General features: G+C 42.7%; 1 protein-coding gene across 1 annotated transcript in view; it reads right to left on the reverse strand.

Annotated features, from left to right (window-relative positions):
* PTPRG (protein tyrosine phosphatase receptor type G) overlaps positions 1–22,399 on the reverse strand; it is a 394,955-nt gene that overhangs the window by 6,142 nt on the left and 366,414 nt on the right. The window contains exons 16-27 of the mRNA XM_071439469.1: positions 14,647–14,743; positions 12,947–13,029; positions 12,585–12,719; positions 11,810–11,944; positions 11,234–11,406; positions 9,995–10,130; positions 9,504–9,650; positions 7,567–7,660; positions 6,223–6,299; positions 5,667–5,795; positions 3,705–3,851; positions 2,833–2,975 (exon numbers count right to left, since the gene is read on the reverse strand). Coding sequence (XP_071295570.1) covers positions 2,833–2,975; positions 3,705–3,851; positions 5,667–5,795; positions 6,223–6,299; positions 7,567–7,660; positions 9,504–9,650; positions 9,995–10,130; positions 11,234–11,406; positions 11,810–11,944; positions 12,585–12,719; positions 12,947–13,029; positions 14,647–14,743 — 1,496 coding nt within the window. The remainder of the gene's footprint in view (positions 1–2,832; positions 2,976–3,704; positions 3,852–5,666; positions 5,796–6,222; positions 6,300–7,566; positions 7,661–9,503; positions 9,651–9,994; positions 10,131–11,233; positions 11,407–11,809; positions 11,945–12,584; positions 12,720–12,946; positions 13,030–14,646; positions 14,744–22,399) is intronic.

Raw genomic sequence — 22,399 nt, forward strand, 5'->3', positions numbered from 1 at the left:
GGTATCTGCTCTATTAAACACAGAACTGTATCAGCAGCAGAACATGAGCCATTCCAAAATACCCAGCCTGGAGACCGTAACACTGAAATCAGCTCTCCCACACCACATGGGCTGGGAGCATCTGCATTACAGTGGAGTGTATTTTAAATTCATTAGTGGGAGCTCAAGCAAAACATGAGTGATTAGAAAGAAATGAGACTTTGCCTCTACCTCCACATCTGACAATTGCAGAAAATGAACACAGCTCTGTGGGGCTCACAAGTAATTGGGGCACATCTCAAAGTCCTGCCTAGGTCTGATTCATCAGTAAAGGCAACATCCCTGAGCCAGGCACCCAGGAGACATTACAGATTTTGAAGAGTTGAGCTGTGTTGTCCTGTAATAAAATCCCAAGCAGCAGTTATTCCTCAGGAGCACACATCAGTCCTTGAGATTTCCTTGAGATACTGGTCAGGTAGAAACCTCACTGCTGCAAGCCTGGGTGTGCTCAGGCTGTAGGTGCAGGTGTGAGGCACAGCATGAAGGACCCCACCCAACAGCTTCTGAGGAGCCTCCACTCTGCTCTCTCAGTACTCAGGAGACTGAAATTCTGTCCTGGCTATGCAAAGGGTCTGCTCTGTGACTCTGACAAAGTCTGTGTTTAAATGGTCCCACTGGTAAATGGGGTCATCAGTGCTGACCTGCTCTCTAAGCCACTTTGAGAGCTTTAGATGAAAACTGAAATAATCAGCAAATGCTGCAATACCATCTTGTACTGCAAAATTACCACTAGGATTTGTACAGCATTCCCATGGAAATCAAGACATCTGCTGACTTAATTTTATATGATTTTTGCAAACTCAAGCTCAGTTTACCTAGAAATGGGAAAGAGAACTCAGATCACAGTGGATGTGCTCTACTGGATGTAAGGTCTAGAGGAGAAGCAGCAGCACCAAACAGATGGCTGTGACTCATCTACAGGGACAGTGGACAAAGTGCCCAGTGCATGTACTTGACAGGACAGAACTAAATCCTTCTGAGGGTGTAATAGCATAATTTTCACTTGGGCTGGTAATTTCCAGATCCCAACAATCTGAAGACTTTTCTTGCAGAAAATTATGCAGCAGATCTTTACATAGTTGCCTACACTTGGGCAGTTACATTTAAAAATCTTGACAACTGTCTCAAGTTGGAATTTCTGAACTTTTAAAAATGTTAGCAAGTTCATCCCACCATGTACTTCCTAAATACCACATAAATTTAGTTATCTGCAAATTCATATATTTGGAATTAATCTGCAGTTGTAATTATTAGTAGATTATGTGATATAGCTGTTGCATGTAGCAAAGGGAAATTTTCATTTTCAGCTACATTTCCTTAGACTCCAATTAAAAGCAGAATCCACATTATGTATTAGGCGTAAAGATAAAATCATTGAATATGACAAATAAACCAAAAAAGCAATGTACAGAAAGAATGACTCAGCATTGCTTGGAATGCAATTTTGATTTTCTTTTTTCATCTAGCAATGAAATGCCCAAATCAATAACGTTTCTAATTTTGTAAAACATAATCTTAAATACTGCAAGAGCAGCAAAACTTCACTTCAGACTACCCAAAGCATGAATATTAAAACCAGCATGGAATTAATCAGTGCTGGTGAAAGGCAGCAGAGCTTAAAGTCTGCATAAGCAAGGCAGGAGGAGGTGGTGGGAGAAAAACTACCTGCTGCAGCCCAGGGCACCATTTGCAGCAGTCAGTTGGGGAAAACCTGCTGCAGCAGCAACACCTGGGTCTGCAGGGAAAGCTCTGGCAGCACCAGTGGGTATCAATGTCCTCCTGGGACACCAGCACAGTGCCTGCTCTGACCACTGACACACCAGAACGTGGCAGTGAGGCTGTTGCAAAGATTCCCAGAACCTTCCCACTGATTCTGTTCTGTGGCAAAGGCTGCAGTGCGGGGGGCTGCAGGTGGAGCAGGAGTTTGTGCTAGCTTGGTGCTCGCTCTTAGGACAGCATGAACAGTGTCAGAAGTTGGGCTTCCTTGGGATTTTAAGCACAGAATGACTCCAGGAATGCTCTTTCCCTCCAAGGAAATCAGGTCAGACCCAGGCTCCAGCCTCACTGTAATGGTATTCTGCAGCTCCATAATGTGTGCAAGTAATAATAGGCAATGCAGTATTTAGCACTCTTTATAACTGGGTGTTCAAGCATAGCTGGTGAGACAATGCTCACCATGTGCTACAAAAGAGGCAAGTGTTGGGGCATGCTGGCCTGGAGTCAGTGGGCCCCCTCCCTCCCACTTGGCATTCTATGGGCTCCTTGGAATATTTTTTGGGAAGCAAAAGGAGGAAGAATAAATCTGCTTTTAGAAGACCTGAGCCCTTTGTCACAGGATATTTCTGCTGCTCATCATGAGACACAGCTGAGCCAAGCTTGTTCTGTCTTACATGGCACATGAAACCTGAGCTGGTAGACAGGAGCCTGGGCTGTTTTGAAAGTTGTTTCCATCAGCCCAGATTAGGCTGCTTAGAGCCTTATCTAAATCAAAGCTCTGCTGGCTTCTGAAACAGGTTGCAGGATTTGCTTGGGATATTTCCAGGAGCAGAAGAACATAAGATTATAACCAACACAAAAAATACACTAAGCAAAATGTATTTGGCCTCAGATGCCCAGTGAAAACTCATCCTTGGAAGTTGATACATTCTTAATCTGTTCCCTGGATTACTAAACCCCCCTACTCCTGGACTATTAAACCCCGTGTACTCCATGCAGAAACAGACATCAGTCCCAACAAGTGTCTTTCAGCTGAGTGTACATCTGCACACAAATGGGAGAAAAGTGATGACATACTCATCATGAACTATGGTGGGGCCATCCCTTGTTAAGGCCTCTTCCTTGATTACATTGATAAGCTCAAAGGTACTGCTTATGGGAGCGTCAGGGTTTGGCCATTTGGGACACTGAAAGTGGCGGACTTCCAGCACGTAGTCATCCTGCAATGACAAACCAGCCTGGCATTAGCTCCCCTTCCCAGCCACCCCCCAGGGACAGAGAGCAAAGAGCCTCACTGCAAACTGGAGGGGAACTCTCTTCTTCCAAACAGTTTACATAGACAGAGGACACACAGCTCCAGCATCCCTGTAACAGCGAACACCCTAAAATAATGCAAGTTTGACAGAATGTTTAATCAAGAAAAGATTTTGTCTTTGAATTCAGGGCTCATAGCAAACCTCTCTCAGAGTCCTTATGGCTCAAAAGTCAAGCAAGAGCAAGCAAGTCAAATTTAAATGGGCTTGCAAACAAATGACTTGCAGCAAAGTCCAGCTGCAATCCAGATAACAAATTAGAAGCAGGTTTATAATTCAAAAGAAACATGCTTACATTTTTATGATTAGTTAAGACCCCCAAACAATTAAACCATAAATGCTGAATTTTGTAAGCAGAAATAAGACAATACACCTTGGTAAAATCATATGTCTTCACTTTCAAGCAAGACAGTTAATACTAGCCTTACTAGCTACAGGAATCTACCTGGAAGTGGAAGATGTGAGAGGGAGAAGGAGCCAATGAGAATATCCTTCCCCTGAGAGCAACATGCATCCACATGCATTTACAAGTAAATCCTTTTCAAAAATTTTCTGAACTCTTCTTCTTCTGTATTTAAATAGCATCAGTATAATTTTGGTGAAAAGCTAAGACTCACATCTGAAGGTTTACTTTACCTGGGTAGCTTCAAGGATAAAGTCATGGATGATAATTTGCTCTTCATTAGAGAGGCACAGTCTGTCTTTGCTGATAAGGGTCACAGTAAAGGCCTCACAGTTCATGGATTCCTCACGACTTGGCCAGTACACAAACTCATCTTCTGCCTGGAGAAATGAAAGAACACACTACTGCAGCCTTTCAGACACCTTGGTGTAACTGAAAAATCCAGTGGATCAAAAAATTGCTTTGATAAATAGAGATGATCAGGAACTGACCTTTAAAAAACACTTCTGTCTAAAACAAATTTACTATTAGAGTAGGCAGTAAACCTGCCAGATCCTCCCTTTGTGTGTTCAAACAGGTAACATCTGCTTTTTAATTGGTTTCATAGGGAAATGGTTATCTTAGCTCACTCATACTTAACCTTTGTATTGTATCCCTGGCTTTATGACCTCCTGCCTACACAGTTTTGTTTGAAAGTCAGATATTTGTTTAGAAAAAACTCATTGACCTTTAAAAATTAATGACTTGTTATTTTTAATTTGTGTTTATTGTGATCTAATCCAAAATTCAAGGTCTGAGGATCAGGCCTAGGTAGGAGATTGATGGATACTTACGTAGGGCTTGAATTTTTAGGAGTGAGCAGAGGAGTGAAGAGGAAGAGAAAACCCCAAATATTCTTAGCCTTGAAAAAACACTGGCTAAACTTAATGCAAGTTCTCCAGCAAAACACCTCTACTGAAGGGACACTGTAAAGCCTCAGTGAGACTGGGAAGGCTGGAAGAAGTTCAGTGCTGAAGTAGCCTACTGGTAGGATGTAAGTCAAAGCTGTTCCTTAAAACAGCTGTGAAAGCCCTTCTTTAAAAAATAACTGTGAATTCCTAATGTGCTGCAGAAAAAGGAAATTATGGTCTGTCACCACCTACATGCAAAGTCTGTTTCTTCTCCTGGCTTCCAAGGTCTATGTCCTTGCAGCATGAGCACAGAAGTTGCCCTGGTCACATGCACAGAGCCAACCCATGTCTCTGGACATCCCATCTCTCACTCAGGGGTGAAAGCACTGTGGCTGAGCCCAGCATTCCACCTTTACCCTTTGATCACTGCAGTTCTGCAGAGCTATTTCATGTACATGTGAAGACAAGATCAACCTCTTCATTTCCACCTGAAATACTTTCATTTCATAAGCACTTTCTGATCTGATTGAATGTCTCTGAGCACTCCTTGCAGTGCTGCACTCCCTTTCATCCCCACACACAAGCAGCATATTGACTGCTGCCTCTTTAGCAGCCCCTCATGACTGCTATTTTCCTGCTGTAATGAAGGTGGTTTCTCTTCCACTTTCAGCTACAATTGTCTGTTCACCTCAGTGATGCGTGCATGAAGAAACGAACCGATTAGTTCCTAATCCTTTTCAACACGCCCTCTTGAGACGTGCTAGTAAATCTGGAAGTAGTGATTAGCACTTCACCTGTGTCTCCTTATTCTATCTCTCTGTCTGACTCATTATTTCCACTTAAATTAACATACTTGTTTGCTTTTTACTTTCATTAAAAATGGCATGTGGAGCCTTGCACTCCTCCTCTTGCACGGCCTGAGGCTTAAGCTCACAGCAATTATCCTCCTGTCCCTACCTTGCATTTCTGCTCCTCTCAAAGTCCTTACCCATAACCCCAGCCTCTCCATACTCTCAGTGCTTGCATCCTGCCAGGCAGCCCCCAGGAGCCTTGCAGATGCTGACAGCACTGGTGTGCTGTGCTATCTGTGAGCACTGGGGTCCCCCCAGCCCTGGATGTCCACAGGTGAGTGCAAAAGCAACAGCAAAAGAATAGCCCCTACATCATCGAACTTATCTTGTTTGTAACCAGCTTATGGCAAAGTTTGAGTAGGTGGCTCAAAAATTGGCTTTGCTGAGTGACCCTGTGCTGTGCCCAGCTGGGCTGTGCCAGTGGCACCATGCAGGGAGAGACACAGGAACTCACCAGGCTCTGGTTGTCCGGCAGCATGACGATGATCTGTGCATTGTGGTCCCAGATCATTCGCCAGAAATCTTTAGTTGTATGTGGCAGTGGATGTTGGGTTATGATGAACTCGTTACTCCTGTAGTAGCCCTTTGGCAGCAAAACAAACACACAGTTACTTACTGCCTCCCATACTTTTAAAGCATTGATTTAATTGCTGGGGACATGTAATGACCCTATTTCATTTCACACCACAATATTTTCACACATACTATGTTTTCTTAACTCCATTTCAATTCTACAGAGTCCCTACTGCTTTAATTTACTTTAAATCCCAGTATCTATTTGACTGTATCTCACAGAAATATACATTCCATCTAAATGCATCTTGTAATTAATTTTTTTAGGCAAAAATCTTTAATAAAACACGGTTAATAGCTTTACATTATGGGGAAGGTGTTAAAATCTCATCTGTTAATACACAGCCATTACATACAGAATTAAGACAATTATAGGCATCTGGTATTTAGCACCTTAGAATTGATTTTACTTTGTAATTAGGTGTTGGCTTCCTCACCATGATATAAGAGGCATTAATGTAATCTGTTCCCTTCATTCCAGGCAGTGGTGCCAAGCCCACTCTAGCACGCTCAGCTATAACATTAAGAAAAAAAAAAAAAAAAACAAACACAGAGAAAAAAAAGATCAAAGTTTGATCATGGCACAATGCAGAAAGTAAGAATTTCTCAGCCGTTAACAAAGCAAACAGTGTGCAGCTCCCATCTCCCACAGGAGCAGGCCAGCACTTTAACTGCATTAAAGCACTGCCTGCTAACACAGGATATAAAAGAGAATGTTGCACAATATTCCCACAAGGACAAAGTAATTTCAGGAATCAAATTTTACTATAGCAAAGATTTTCACAGCAGGCTGAATTACCAAATAACAGTATATGCAGTGATAACAGGGGATTTTGGGTAATTCTTGAGTGTAGTGCTCCATTTGTCTCCAGCAGCACACAAACCCAGCTGATTTATTTTGTTTTCCCTACCACTGCAGCACTGCCATCTTTCACAGGGTGAGAGAACCTCCAGAGACAAACATCTTCCCTAATGGGGAACCTCCCAGAAGTGGGTGCTCTTCTGCAGATCCACGCTTCCCTGTGTTTGAGGGCTGGGTTCAACATCACCCTCAAACCCTCTGGCAGCCCCCAAAAGCCAAACTGAAATCAGTGCAGCTGCATGACACAAAGGGCCAAATCACACAGCCTATTTCTGGTGTGTTCCCATCTGTTTTCATGTATTCTGATGACTTCCCCTTTTATTAACAAACTTCATGATGGACTGTATCTGTGCCACTATTACTCTTGGCTAGCTTGGCTATCATCTGTCCTCTGTGTCCTGTACTCTGGATTATGTGATGGGGATGACATTGTGCCCATGCTTGGTCTGGTGCAAGTTCATATTGCTTGACAGCCACACACAGATTCCATTTTAATGACTGTGAAACTGTGTCCTCAGGCACTAAATACCCTTAAATCTGGGGTGGCTCACACAGAGAAACCAGTGCAGTAGCTGAATTACAAACAACTGGTGCCAATCACTCTGGGAGATCTCACCAGAGCTGGGAGCTGGTATCAAAGTAATCTCTCAGTATTCCATAGATTTATCCCCTATCTAATTATTCAAATTCTGAAGCACTTCAAATTAACATTTCACTTGGACAGTATATCTGGCTGACACTGCAACTATTTCCTTTTGTTCTGTTTCATCAGGGTAATACTGAAAGACAAGACAGCTTGGGCTGAACAAAAGATTACATTTCCCCTTCCTAGTGGCTATGTCTTTTCATGCATAACACCGGGAGAATTCGGTACAAAAAGTTATGCTAGGCAGTAATCAAACCAAAGATGTGATCTTACATGGCACAACTGATGAGTTCCTGTTCTTCTCTTTGTTGCAGTCCTTCTGAGCACTGAAGCATTCCACGTATTTTGCATTACACTGTGTAACCAGCTGAAAGAGAATAAAGTAGCAAGTCAGCCCTCAGAGCGCTCTAAATGAAGAAAGGTTTCTTTGCCAACTCCTGCAAAGATGCATTAGTCGAAGAATAAACTGCATTGTTAAAACTTGTTTAAAGTACTCAAGTTTCCAATGGAAATCATCCTTTTCATACAACATGTTTAATAGATAAAAAGATCTCTGCAGCTCTCAGCTTTGCAACATCCTGCATCTGAAGTTCCATCAAAATGTATTTTCACAGAACACTATGTTTTATTATCTTTGAGAATATATTTCACAGAATTTCAGATACGTTTAGTTAGAAGCAGGGCTTGAGGAATAAAAGCTAGCAAAACAGAGCAACAAAATTTTAATATTGCATTTTATTTTTTTCCCAAAATAATAGCCAGATCATTCCTGAAGAATGTCTCTTTCTGCCAGGCCTTTGGGGAACCCACCACACTGGCATCTGAGATCTGAGGCCATGGGCTACATTCTCTGGTCTGCCATGTTCATTCTGGGCTGCCTAGAGGCACAAAGAAAGGCAGATTTGTATTTGAATACTCCCCCAGTACATGGGGAAACTCTGCCAGAGCAAAGAGAGCAAAGGTGGCTTTCACATCTCCTGCACTCACACCTTGATACTCAGTGTCATTTCACTCTAAGATGGTTGAATGTAAATTGCTCTACTGGGGCATGAGCACAAGTTATTTTCTGCCAGCTCTGTGGCAGCAAGAGAAACAAGAGAAAGATCTAATAATTGTTGCTGGTCACATCCCAGTTTGAAATGCACTCTAAACAAGATAGCACTCAACTCATCTGTGCACTGGCATAAGCCCCATTAGAAGTTATGGGGATTCTAAATAACTGTGGAATGTTGTCAGAGAAAGTAATTTCTGAAAATGGCACTTAGGGTTTTTAAACTTTGGCACGAGTCATCAGAAAACATATAATTTATACATATAATTTAGGATTGTTTGTAAAAGTGCAACACTTTTTAAAACAACAAATCTCTGCCTCCTCCTGCATTTTCTGTAGGCGTGCATGCTCTTGTACTTGTTCCTTTAATTTAGTAATTAAGCATCTGGAATGTCTTGACTGATGGAGAAATACTGAGATTCCTACAAGTGAATTCCAATTCATTTTTTGAATAGCTTTGCACCTGGTGTAATTTAACAGCTTCAGTTCCTTGGGTAGTTATTGGGTAGTTATTAACTGAGTGAGTTTAGCTGTGGAAACAGATGTCATGTGTCTCCTTATGATACAAACTCTCACAAAATATTTTACAATGTATTCAAATAAAGAGCAGTCAGAAAATCTCAGGTTTCAAATAAGAGATCTGGGAAAAAGAAATTACTTTGACCATGAAGGAAGCAGCTATGGCATAGCAGAAAACACAACAAGCATCATGATTAGCAATGAGAAAGGCATATTGTGTTTCCTGGTCTTAAAACATTTGTAATTCCTTATCTACACTGATGAAATAGTAGGTGGTGCAAGGAACCTCATCCCTTGTCTTCCCCCATATTTGTATGCATGAGAGCCACAGTTTGGGGGAAGACTTCCAGCCAAGCTAACCACAGACTTGGGAACATCCAAGGCCCTTTGGGGACAGGGAGACCAGCAGCACAGTCCCAGCCAGTGTCCCTGTCCCTCTTCTCCCTCTGACTGAAGAGCATGAGCACTGATTTCCAGCAGTGCAGCTAGGACTCTATAGGACTGAACCTCTCAAGATGTTGTGCTGTGCTGGTCAAGTTTTCTGGTTTGGTTCCTTAGCCATGACAATGGACAGTGAAGACAGGCCATATAAAAGGGTAGGAACATAAGGTGCTTCTGGATGGCAGTGCTTTAGCCTTACCTTGAACTGCTTTTCTAGCCGTGTCTTCCCCCCTATGCCAGGAATGAGGATGCTGTTAACATAACTGTGCAGCTGGTTTGCAGACACTTCAGTCTCCTTCCCAAGGATGGCTTCCAACAAGGCATCATGAATAAAAATGTACTGCTCCTAGAAAAACATCAGCATGTCAGGTGGACATTTGAAATAACTTAAATGGATGTCTTTGTCTGAGGAGCAGTGCACATTAAAGGAAAGGGTGTGCAAAACAAGCCTCTCATGCAAATACTGCCAAATTCAGAATAAATATTTATAAATGTAGCACATACAGCTCTGAATAAGCCAAAACCAAAATCAGAAGTTTCTGGTCTAAAAAGAGAGAGATATTCCAGTGCAGAAAAATATTAGTAGTATAATCAATTTTTACAGGGAAGTAATTGGAAAAATCTACTCTCTTTTTGATTACAATGCAAAAATGAACAAGGCTTTGAATTCAACCCCAGTGCATTTTTTACCTCTGTCTGGACGAGGTAGTTGCGCTGCGTCCTGATATGTTTCAGGAAACCCAGGACATTAACTGTGCTTTTGTCTTTTATCTGCTGCAGCATACTGTCTATCACAATGTAGGTACCAGTTCTGCCAACACCAGCACTACAGAGAACATAAGAGAAACCCACGAAATATAGACAGATGAAAGCAAATGCAGAAGTAGCTAGAACAAAACTAAGCAAATATACACATATTCCTGTTCATGGGCTTCCCTTTTCCTCCTAGCTTCAACCATTGAAGTTTCCCAGCAAAATATTTTGGGTTTCTGGAAGTATTACCAGGTATATAATTCCTCCCTTCCGTGGGTATTTCTGTGCTTCAAGAGGAGGCTGAACACAATACAAGCCATCACACCTGTGCCAGCAGCAAGAGGATAAGGCTGCTGTGGTCCTGGACTTCACACTCTGGCTGTTCACACTTGGCTCCTGTTTCCACTGCTGCAGTTACTGGTGTTGGCTGGATGAAGCCATACAGAGGTCCACCCTTTGCCAAGCTGCTGCTATGCTGCATTGCCAAGGTCACTCCAGGCTGTGAGATGGCTCTGGCTGCCTTCAACCTTGAGGTAAACTTAAGCTGCACAGTGGGGCTGGAAATGAAAGTGGTACCAGCACTTTGGGAAGTGCTCCTTACAGTGAATGAGGGCAGTCCTGGGCCCAAGAAAGATGGGAGCTCTTCAAAGATCTCCATTTCTGCTGAGGAAGGAACTGTAACCCCCATCATCCTCTCCTCCTTGATACAGTGCTGTGCAGCCCCCTCAGACACAGTGATGAACACCACATCCCTTAACCAGTATATTGACTGATCTATTGCTATGACTGCAAGGGCTGGTGAGGGTGAGTGTGGTTCATTGGCAATTGCATTCCCAGGTGTCCGTGCTGGTTCCCAGCAGAGGTGATCCTGCCCTGTCCATGCACTGAACTGGCAGGCTACAAACAACCTTTGACCAAGGAGCTTTCCAATTCCAGTGCAATGTAGTTCAGAAGTTCAGGATCATGGCTATAGCAAAACCCTGGATCAGCTGGGAAGCTTTTGCTTTGGGGCTGTTTTAAGAGGCAGGCAAAGTAGAGCTCGTGTCTACCCGCACCCCATGGGCTGACACACTGCTGCTGTGTTAGTAACCTGCAGTGCTTGTGTTAGGTGGCACGAAGGGCACACACTGTGCTCTGTCTGTGCTTGCCTTGGGTGGCTGGTCACAGGCACCATACCTGCAGTGCACCACCACTGGTCCCATGTCCGGGGCTCTGGCTGCCGAGGATCTCCTGACGAAGGTGAGCACGGGCAGGGCGTACTCGGGCACGCCCATGTCAGGCCACTGGGTGTAGTGGTACTGAATGACAGTCCTCTCGTTCTGCCGCCCTTTGGGGTTCCCCTTCTGACCCTGGGTACCAACGGGGCGCAGAGACGAGAGAGAGGAGGGAAAAGAAGCATAAAAATATCGTCAGTCCCTTCTGGCTTGCTCAGCTGCAAAAGTGCTGGACTGTGAGAGAAGAAACCTGCAGCTCTGCCTGCTGATGGGTGGAGACAGAGTTTGAGGAAAAATATATGTGGGAAGAGGTAATAACAGCAATTACAAGGACACCAAAGCTGCAGTGCACTTGAGAAGAAGAAATACAGGCTAAACCTTAGCAACATGTTCCTTGTAATCCTGTCTTTACTTACTTATTTCCCACCCACCTGCCTCTCCAGGCTGCCTATACAAATGTTGAGTTTTGCTCTGGTGTGCCTTGCATCCTACCCAAGCCAGAAGATGCCTGGATGGGAGCAGTGAAGTTTTGGCTCACCTTTTTCATCTTGGTGTTCCTGACGGTGAAGCGGCGCACGGTGTAGCAGGCGTGGATGTTTGTGCTCTTGAGCGTGACGATGATGTTGCCGTACTCCTCGCTGTTCTCCGTGGGCCAGTACTGATCACACTTCCTCTGAACACAGACACAGATGGGTGAGTTGGGTAAGGGCCTGAGCTGCTGCTTTTAATTGTGTCTAGAGGTTTTTGAAAAAAAATCATGGCTCAGGATGTTGTGGTGTTCACATTTTCAGAAAAATCGCTTCGCCCAGGATTTTTCTCCTGGGAAGCTGAGAAGCCTCAGAGAAAAAGGAAAACAATTGTATCTCATTTGCTTCTCCTTTGTTTTGCTCACATGTGGAATGTGTTTGGAGATAGTTTATCCACGGGTGATTGTTTCATTAGTTTCTGGTGTGAATTGTTTTCACTCATTGGCCAATTGGGGCTAAGCTGTGTCGGGACTCTGGAGAGAATCAGGAGTTTTCATTATTATCTTTTAGCATCTTTCTGTATTTTTAGTATAGTTTAGTATTGCATTCTTTACTATATTATAGTGTCATAAAATAATAAATTAGCCTTCTGAGAACATGGAGTTAGAGTCATCATTCCTTCCTTCATTGGGCACCCCACAAATACAATAGGATGTGTCCCTGTGTTGTGTTACTTATGTGTTATGCACCAGTACATATCACCCCAAGCCATTTAAAACAAATTCTGCCCAGGTGATTTGGGGAAGTGTTAAGGAGCAACTGCTAATAAAGGAGAAAATCTCTTACTCTTCCTTTTTCAACAAGGTTCGTGATCATGACAATGATTCCTGTATTTTGTTCCCAAATCATCCTCCAGAAATCTTCAAAGGTAGACTTTAAAGGTCCCTGGGTAGCAATGTAGGCTTTTGCTTTGTTGTAACCCTTCAAAGAAAACCATAATGCCAAGTGAGATGAAAGCAGTATCATGGCAGAAAAATTAATATTTTAGAGGTAACAAGAAAGGTGCTTTTCTAATTCAGAACAGTGAGGAATTTATAGCAAAATTATCAGGTGAACTTGGAAAATACAATCTCATCACAAGTGACAATACTTCCTTCCTGTGGAAGGATTCAAAGGTAGAGCAGATAAAAACCATTAAAACAACTTACATCGACATAATTAGCATTAATGTAGTCACTGTGCTTAGAATCTTTCCCTGGTAAAGGCCTTAGCTTCACCCTGCTGTGATCATCTGCAGGATAAAAAACAGAGCAGAGAAACATTAGGGAAACATGCTGCAGAACTGCATTTCCTGGGTATCAGGGCTGCCCTTACTAATACACAGAAGAGACTGGCCTTGGACTGGAGTCAAGAGGGAGATGGGAGTATCTGTTCTTGGTCGTGTGCTCATGTGCAGGTTTGCAGCCTTCACATCCCTTAAAGTACGTGGTTCATGCTGGGACAGCTTCTCTTTAAAGGGCACTGGAGCCTCAGGAGCACAATTTCTAGAATCATCTACATCACTCAGGGTAGTGAGATTCAAAGAGCCAGGGCACCCCACAGGGCTGTGAAACGCTGCTTCTGCTTGGCTCAGCTCATTATCCTCCCCTCAGTGCTGGGCTCAGACAGCTCTGCTGGCTCTGGGAGCTCAGTGAATGTCCTCACTCCTTCACCACCATCATCACACCATGAGGACAGACTTGAGGCTGTGATCTTTAGCTCCTCTTTTTGTTTCACTCAAATGCTTGACTCCACCTTAAAGCAGGAAAAAAATCATAGTCCTGCTCCTAGGCAGAAGCACTGGGCTGTGAGATGCTTCCAGCTCACGCAGAGATGAGACATGGGAGCCAACTTCAACCATAAAGACTGGTTTCATTTGCCTTCCTTGAGGACCAATGGAGAGAGAGGATCCTCCAGTGATAATCTGGAGGACTGAAATGCCTGCTTCAATTCTCCTTCAATGTCATATCTCTGTACCTAGAGAGATGAGATTTCTATGTCTAAAATCAGAGCTGGGACAAGCTCAATGAATGCCTTTGCCCAAGGCCACACAGCAAGTCTTTCACAGGACTGGGAATTGGTGCTCAGCCAGTACCTTGATTACTACTGAAAATCTGTTAGAGGCATGCATTTCCTTCCTATGCCATCAAAAGCATTCAAGATTTACTGCAATGTTTATGAGCATTGTGAACTTTTTACCAGTGGGCTCTCCATGTCTGTTCCTAAACCACAGTGACAGTTGCATCCGCCATCCATTCCACATAAGAGAACAACAGGGAAAAAGTTACTGCACTTCCATTCCAGATAATTTGCATTCTAGAGCAGAGTCCAGATTTGCAGTTCTCAGAGGGATACAGGCAAAGCCTGCTCTGTGCTACAAAGATCACTATTTGTCCAAATCCTACACAGAGCTAAAGCAGTTTGAAATACAGCAGATACACTGTGTAAGATTTAGCACCTTTGGGACTGTAGGGTAATCCCAGGAATCATCAGTAAAACTCTTTGCTCCTCCATGCACTTCCCCTAGGCCAGTTTTCAGGCATTAGCAGGCAGGAGAGCTTTGATCATCCATTTATCCCAGTTATTCCTCTGCAAAATTTCATACCAAACTTCTACAACGATGCTTGGACATTCAAACTGTGAAACATTTCAAAACAAAAGCTGGAGTGAAATTCTGGCCCCAGAGAAGTGAAAACATTCACTGCCTTTAACAGGGAAAGGATCTCCCAGGCACACTTTCACATATTTATTACAACCTATGTAATAATGTACCCTGGGCCACCTGCCTGTCCTAGTCACACACACACACCCTGCAAGAGGAGAGTGCCCTCTTGGGTTATTCATTGTGCTTAGGCCAGTGCTTACTTACAGGCCAGGATGTTGATGTATCTGTTCTTGTGCTTGTTGTCGGGGTGGTTGGAATGCTCTGCAGTGATGTTCATGTCAGCCGTACAGCGCTGCACTTCCTAGGCAGAAAGATTATTCACATGGGAAATTTGTCAGTCCAAAAAAACCTGAGCTTTCTCTCCTTTTGGAACAGCTCATAGAAACCATGTTCAAAGTATCAATATTTTAGTTGCTGGGTTAAACACAGAGTCTTTCAGTATTGTCCTGTATGTTGTGGTCTCACACTAAGCTGTGTCAGCTGTCCCTGGTCATGCTCCTCTCCACAGGCTTGGGGACAGATGAGCACCCTGAGCACCCAGCTGAGAGCACCCTGAGCACCCAGCTGTCCCCTCTGACCACCAGTCCATCACCTTCTGCATCTCCTGCCATGCCTCACTCTCTCCCTCCTTGGGGAGCTAAGATAGGGTCCCTCAGATGCGGTGCAGTGTAACAAACTAAGAACAAAAAAACCATTTCAACAGAAGACTTTGGATGGCTGGACAACTTATCTGCTTATAACCTCTCAAAATGGGGTTTCTGACATTTAAGTTTGGCACTGACCTTTTGCTAGTTCTCTGCAGAGAGATGCCTTTTGTAAAGCATAAATAAGAGATCTCTGAAGATAACAATGAGGGCTTTAAATACCACTGCCTGGATGCTGATTAACAGCCCTGATCCAGTGAAGAGAAGGTTGCATCCATGTGCATTTACAAAGCAGAGGGTGCTCATGAAGCCAGAGATGCAGATGTCTGTCTAGCTGGGGCTGTAGGTTAAATATCCAATTCCCTTGGAATTTTTAAGTTCTTAACCCACCCCTTCCTCTGTTCAACAACAGAATACAGAGCTGTTGAAATGAGGAAATGGAGGGTCCTTTTTTTGACACTAAAGTGAAGCAGCCACTCTCCTAGAGAGCTACACCCTTCAGAGACTGCCCTACAAAGTGAAGCACTCAGGAGTCTTTTCAGTTCCAAGATACACCTTTTTAGTATCTGTTTAACCATAATCCTCCTGAAAAAGAGAACACTCTTTTTATCACTAGCATAAATATTCTTCATTTAAAGACATATTTTTTTAAAAAAAATTAAAATTTGAAGTTTACGAAGTTGTGGAAGAAATTATATTTATTCAAATCTTTTGTGACTCTCAGAAATTGCACCAAACAGAACCAATTTCCCCCCAGGATATGTGAGGAAGTGCCAAATTACTTTGTACTTCAGACTTTAAAAATAACAGTATAGAACCTAAGAGGCAAAGTCATTAGGAGCTCACAGCTGCTACAAAGATCACGAGCTAAGTGACAGAGAAAAATTATCACAAGAAATGCTATACAAACAGCAGATGTAGGAGTTCAGCATTATGCAGACATTTCACCAAGGACTTGCATAGCAATTTTGATATCTTCCCCAACATTTACATTTTAAAAGTGCAAAGTATACTAAAACCTTGTATGTTTTATAGCTTTTATATCCATGTGACACTCTCAAATAACAATTGCTTCTCTCTCTCTTCCCAACCCTCCACAGGGAGAAACATACTGTGCTCAAGGAGATGAGCTGAGCAAAGACAAAGATGAATCAAGCAAAACTCTCAGCTGGCCCTAATGGAATTTTCATAGTTCCACTTCTATAGAACAAAAAAACCCATATTAAAGTGTGCTCTTCCCCTAATTCTGCCTGTCAGCTCCAGTAAGCAAGGGATTTCAGATAACACAATAGGCAGGATCAGTTCAGCCTAAGTCATGGCTGGAAGAGCAGCGATATTTACATGTTAGCTTGATTTAATGTAATTTTGCTTTATCTATATTTTCATTTAGAAATCATACAGCATCACTGCTGTACTGTTACTGGTCACTCCTAAAAAATACCCTGTCTGCTTCTGAAAAGCCTCACATCAAACCCTACATCCCTGCATCACTATAAAATTTTTTTGGAAGCTATTGGCATTGAAAAATTTATGCCAAATGCTGTAGAATTTAATACAGATTAATCCAATAAGGTTCTGTGGAGAATACTCTGAGAAGTTATAGAATTTAATAGGGAATTACCTCCCTGCTAAGGAATTTTCTCTGACAGTTTAAATACTACATAGTAAATGTATCATTTTCTATTAAATTCTATAGGATTTTTCCATAAGGGAATTGTTGGGGAGGTTAATCATTTTAATTAACCTTTTTATGTTGATGGTGACTGTTTCCTCAGCTGTACATGTTCCCAGCTGGCCAATATAACGTTAATAGAAGAGGAAGATTAAGCTAAGATGGTGAAAAACACAGCAGTGGAAAAAGAGGTCTGATGCTGTGAGAGCTGATGATCTGAAAATGGCTTTTCTTAACACATAGCATTCTAAATGTTTTTTAATACTCTGGAAAGCCGTTGTAATGGTGGATTCCTATATCTTCACAATGCAGAAGCATAGCAAAAGGAGACTGTTACAGAAAAGCTTCCCCCTTGCCAATATACCTCAGCTATTTTTGTCTTCTTGAAGTCTTCATCCCTCCCCTCCAGTCCAGGACACAGCCAAGGCTTTGGGACACTGAAGCTGTCAATGAGAAGGGGACTGAGCACATCCTCCAGCTCCACCCTGGCCTGGGTTTGGCTGTGCCAAAACCCAGATGGGGTTGAGAGCAGAGGGTGGGTATCCACGCTCTCCTACCCTCTGAGGCTCATCTCTCCAAATCCTAACAGCAAATTACTAAACCACAGGCTCCCCCCAGCAGCCAGTAAGGCATAACTTCACATTCCTCTGCTATTAAAGCTGGGCTGGTTGCCTTTCATCAAAGCAAAGAAGGCTGCAAGGAGACAAGACCAGCTGCAGTCTGTTATCTGTGCCTCTGTCCAGAGTATTATTTACCCCTTGGCAGAAGAGGACACCCCAGTGTTAATAAATAACACCCTGGAGAAAGTCTCCAAAAGTCCCCATCTTTATTATGCCATTTTACCACATTTATGTATATCACATATTTACTTTCCCAGCATTTTCTGTTGCTTATGCAATGAACACCCTGGGATTTCTAAACCTTACTGGCTACCAAGTCCTTCAGTTGCACTAAAAACATCACCATGATTGCATTACTACTAAAACTCACGTTTGCAGGCAGGTCACCAGGTCAGGGCTGCTCACTGCAGCTCAGCCTAAACAAAGTCCTCTCCCAGCAGGCACAAAACTCTTACTGGCACCTTGGAGTAGGACCCATAGTGTTTGTATCACCACATTCATAATTCATCCATAAACTTTTCATCTCTAGAATATTTCCTTTGGCTTTCCTTAATCCTGCTTAGTCTCCTCCACTGATTTTAATGATGGCTGGCTTGCACACTGCTGCTCCTCATGTTTAACTTCCCAGAACACATTACTGTCCCAGGATGAATGGATACAGGCTTTATTCTGTCCTTTCAACTTAATCATTGACAACCCTAGAAACCAAAGTACATGGTTTCAATTGACTGTTAGTTACTGTAAGAAGTGTTTTAGTCTATGCTATTATGGCTAATTTACCTTTTAATTATATTGTCCATGCTAATGCTAATTGGAATTTGATACACCCAGGTTTAACGACCCATTTTAATTGCCTTTCTGAAACAAGTTACAGATTAGTTTCTTCTAAACTTCAAAGAATTTCCATTTAAGTGTAAAATCAAACTGCTCCAGTGTCTTGCTGGCAGTAGAAGGTTCTGAGCAGGATTTTTTGCTACAGTGGCTGAGCAGGAACTCGGTCTCTTGATTTGGCCTTACAAAGCACTGCTGCTGCTGTTTCCCATTACTTCAGGCTGATGTCCTGGCAGGGGCTGAACTGTGAAAGCCTATGAATAGCAATGAGGAGTCACAGCAAAGAAAGGACCCTCATCTGAGCAACTAAACCTGAGAAGATCCATAGCTGTATTTTGATATTAACCTTGGTATTTTTCAGCATGGAAGCATCCACCCCCAATATCAGTTTTGATCTATTATTTTAATCCCAAATTACAAGAATTCTGTGGTAGTGCTCTTTCTGTTTGTTTTATCACAGCAAACATGAAGACAGCATACCAACAGAGACTGCAGATAGTATTTGAAGATATCCCCCAGGAACAGTGTAGATTTCTGTAATAATTTAGCACTGGTATAAACTCTCCAACAGCACGAGAGAGGTGACTTGGGGACAGCCTAGAAAGAGGTGAAAATAAACAAACCAAAAGGACTCAACACAGGAATAACATCAATAGACAGCTAAAAACTCCTGCAAAATGCATGAGAGAGGAAAGGATGGTGGGGCAGAGGTGTTATTGACCAAAACCTTGCATTGCCCAGCCAATGGCTCATCCAAGGGGATCTTCCAGGCACAACCCTTGGGAATGGCTGTGGTGCTGTGGTTAGTGATAGAAACCCCAGATATCTGAACTTCTTTTACTGCTTCTCTTCATCTCTTAATTCACAATGCCAATTTCTCAGGGTAGGTGAAGCACTGAGGTAAGAATTGAGAACTCCAGGAAGGCCCTGTTCTGCAGCAATCCTTCCTCCTCCAGCTTCACAGTGCTGCTTCCCTCTGGTTCCAGTACAGCAATGCCAAGGATGAGAATACCTCTAATTAAGGCAATTTTGGGCCAGGTTATAAAACATTCCCAATGCAGTATTGCCTGCTAGCAGCATGCTTTTGAAATGGCATCTTTCTGCTGCCAAATTCCTTGGTATAGATGCAGCTATAAGCATGTGCCTGGTGTGAGCTGTGTCTAATCTGTAAGGGATGCCTGGATAACTGCACTGGGTTTTTAGTATCTCAAGAAGTGTGCAAAGTGCAGCATTATCTGTTTTCAATGCAGCCCACTGCTAATGTTCTGAGGTCCCCAGTTAAAAAGAGCCAGTGACCCCTGCCCTGAGCAGCAGCAACCATGAGAATAACATTAGCAAATCCCTGCCACATGGCTGGAAATATAGATTTATGTTATTTTCTTACATTTCAGGCCATTTAGAAGAAGGTGCCACTGGAGTATAAAGATATTTTCAATTTATGTGATGAGGGAGCTAGACAGCCTGCCTCTGAGTTCAGCGAGCCTGTTCAGACTCCAAATTGGCAATGAATCATTGTGCTCACACGGCCACAGGCAGGAGAGGTCTGCAGAGATTGCATTCCCCTCTCTAACTGCTCCTGCAGCAGCACTGACCAGCCCACTCCAGAATTACAGAGGAGGGAAGTAAAACTCCCTGAGCTCAGAAATCCAAATGCTGCATTAAACTGTAAAAATTCACAGTTAGCTTTGGGGATGGAAGGTGATTTCTTGGCTTAGTGTTCCTTTCTTAGAGCAAAAGGACATGATTACTCAAAAAAACTTACTGTGTTATTCCAGTAACCGGCCAGGGGGAGGGAGTGAAAAGCTCTGCTGTGGGAGGTGGCACTTCACACTCTTTTTGATACAGGAATTTGGAGGGCACATGTCCTATATAGTCAGGCTATCAGGGGAATAGAGGATGACAAATGTGACATCAGTTTTTAAATTGAGATCCAGAAGGGGTTATAGGCAGCCCACTATATTTGACTTCTCTGTGGGGCAAACTGCAAGACTCCACAGTTGAGGAGCAGAGCGAGTGAATGCCTTGAACACATTGGGGAGAGGTCCCTGAAGAAGTTTACAGGCTGCCTAAAAGAGAGCAGCATATCACTTTCCAGAATGTGTGAAAAGGCCTCTCAGAAAATATTACTTAAAAACCTGTTCTGGTTTTGGAGGAAAAAGAAAACTCTCCTTTGTGCACTACCAGGGTAGAGGTGAGACTCACCTGCCCAGGAATTTCCAGTGTTCAACTTTCACTGGTGGGACCTTTTGGGACCTCACCTATTCATAAGTGGACTGCAGAGGAGAAAAAGTGTGTTTACAATACCAAATTATTCAGGATAATTAGAATGAAAGCTATTTGTGAAGGGAAGCTGAACAATCTCACAGCACTGAGTGGCCGAGTGACAAAATGGCAAATGAAATTCAATGTTGATAAATGCCAAGTGATGTACTTGGAGAAAAACAACCCTAACTATACATACATGCTGGCAGGTTCCCAATTTGCTATTGCCATACAGTGATGAGGCCTTGGGGTCACACTCAGTAGTTTTCTGGAGGTGTCAGCTGAGTGCTCAGTAGTTTTTAAAAACCAAATACTATTCTAGGAAGGAGAAAAGTAATAGAAAACTGAAAATATCACTGAACTCTGCATTAAAACCACCTGCCATATTCTGTGTACAGCTGAGGTCTTCCCATCTTGACAAGGTTATGGTAAAGGAAGATAAAAAGGTACAGAAGGGACAATTCATTGCAAGTCTGGAGTGGCTTCCCCCAAAAAACGAAATGAATAATTTAGATTTCTTCAGATTTAAAAATGGATTATTAAGGGATTAAAAATGGATTATAAAGGCAGACAGGATCATGTGAGTAAACAGGGATGCACTTTGTAATGCAAAAAGTAGAAGGCACCAAAAGAAGTTATTCAATATGAATTAAAAGCAAAAGGAAGTCTGTTCTTGTGGAACAAATTATAGAATTCATTGCCATGGGATGCTTTGGACACCAGAAGCCTAAAAGGGTTCAAGAGACAATTAGAAATTTATTGAAGAAAGGTCTGTCAAAGACTGTTAAATGTAATGATGCCACGAAAATCTCTGGCTAGACAAGGAACAGATATAATCTGTGGCTCAGGAAGCCTTTCAGTCTCTGTTCAGTCTTGCCCTGAACTCCTGCCCCAGTCCCCTGTAAAAGTGTGGTACCTCATCCTGTACACCACAGCAAGACAGTGCTGGAGCCACCTGAGAGCAAGCAAAAACCTCCCCTGAATGTTTTTAGTCTACTACTGAACAACTCCAAGGCTGAATACAAAGAGTTATGTCAGAGACCAGCACTGTTGATGCAGGATCTTTATTTTAAAAAGCTATTTGTTTCTCAAGTATTAAATTGGGTTCTGTATTTCCAGTTTATATCAAAAATTGAAAATACACAGGACTCAAAGGAAATCTTTAAAATTCTCCATATACAAGAAAGCCCAGCTATCATCAGACAATAAAGCTGGCTACTTGCACTACGATTACCCAAAGGGAATAAGGATTCATTTCAGATGTACTTTCCAAGGGAAGATTTGTGAGTTCAAAGTCCTTTTTTCCTCTGCACAAAAAATGCTTCCTAAGCACATTCACAAAATATTTAGCTGTAATTACAGCTCAATTTAAGAGGAGGAGGGAGTATTCACACAATTTACTTTTAAAGGAATCTTCCTGTAAAAACCAACCTAACACAGCCCTAAATATGCTGCCAAAAACACAGGAAGTGACACCAAAATCTAGCAACAAACAAGTGGAGGATGCTCACCTTCCACATTGGGTAGTGTATGTGTGTGCCTAGCTTAGTCTTTCCTTTTGCAGCTTCTACCTTAAACCTCCTGCAACAGAAATTTCTGAGGAGATTTTTGATCAATTTCTTTCTTTTTTAAACAAAATCTCATGCAGTGGCTGCCTTTATTTATTCTGCAGTATTGATCACATTATTTCAGCATCTCCTCACCATCCTCTTTTCTTCCCCCTTTAGCTGTATTTTTTTGTATGACTGCAGAATCCATCACCCCTTTTCAAAAGTTCCACAGGCATGAAGGCACGATATGGCTGTGGTGCTTTCCACCCAAGGCTAGCAGCCCTGCATGATCTGTTTTAGCTGAGATCTTATTATTTCTCCATAAAGCATTAGCTAACTCTTCCTCATAGCTGGCAGATGCAACTCCAGCACATGGAC

The sequence above is a fragment of the Agelaius tricolor genome, unplaced genomic scaffold (assembly GCF_023055355.1).
Source record: "Agelaius tricolor isolate 1412-34295 unplaced genomic scaffold, bAgeTri1.0.p SCAF_14, whole genome shotgun sequence".
Lineage (NCBI taxonomy): Eukaryota > Metazoa > Chordata > Aves > Passeriformes > Icteridae > Agelaius > Agelaius tricolor.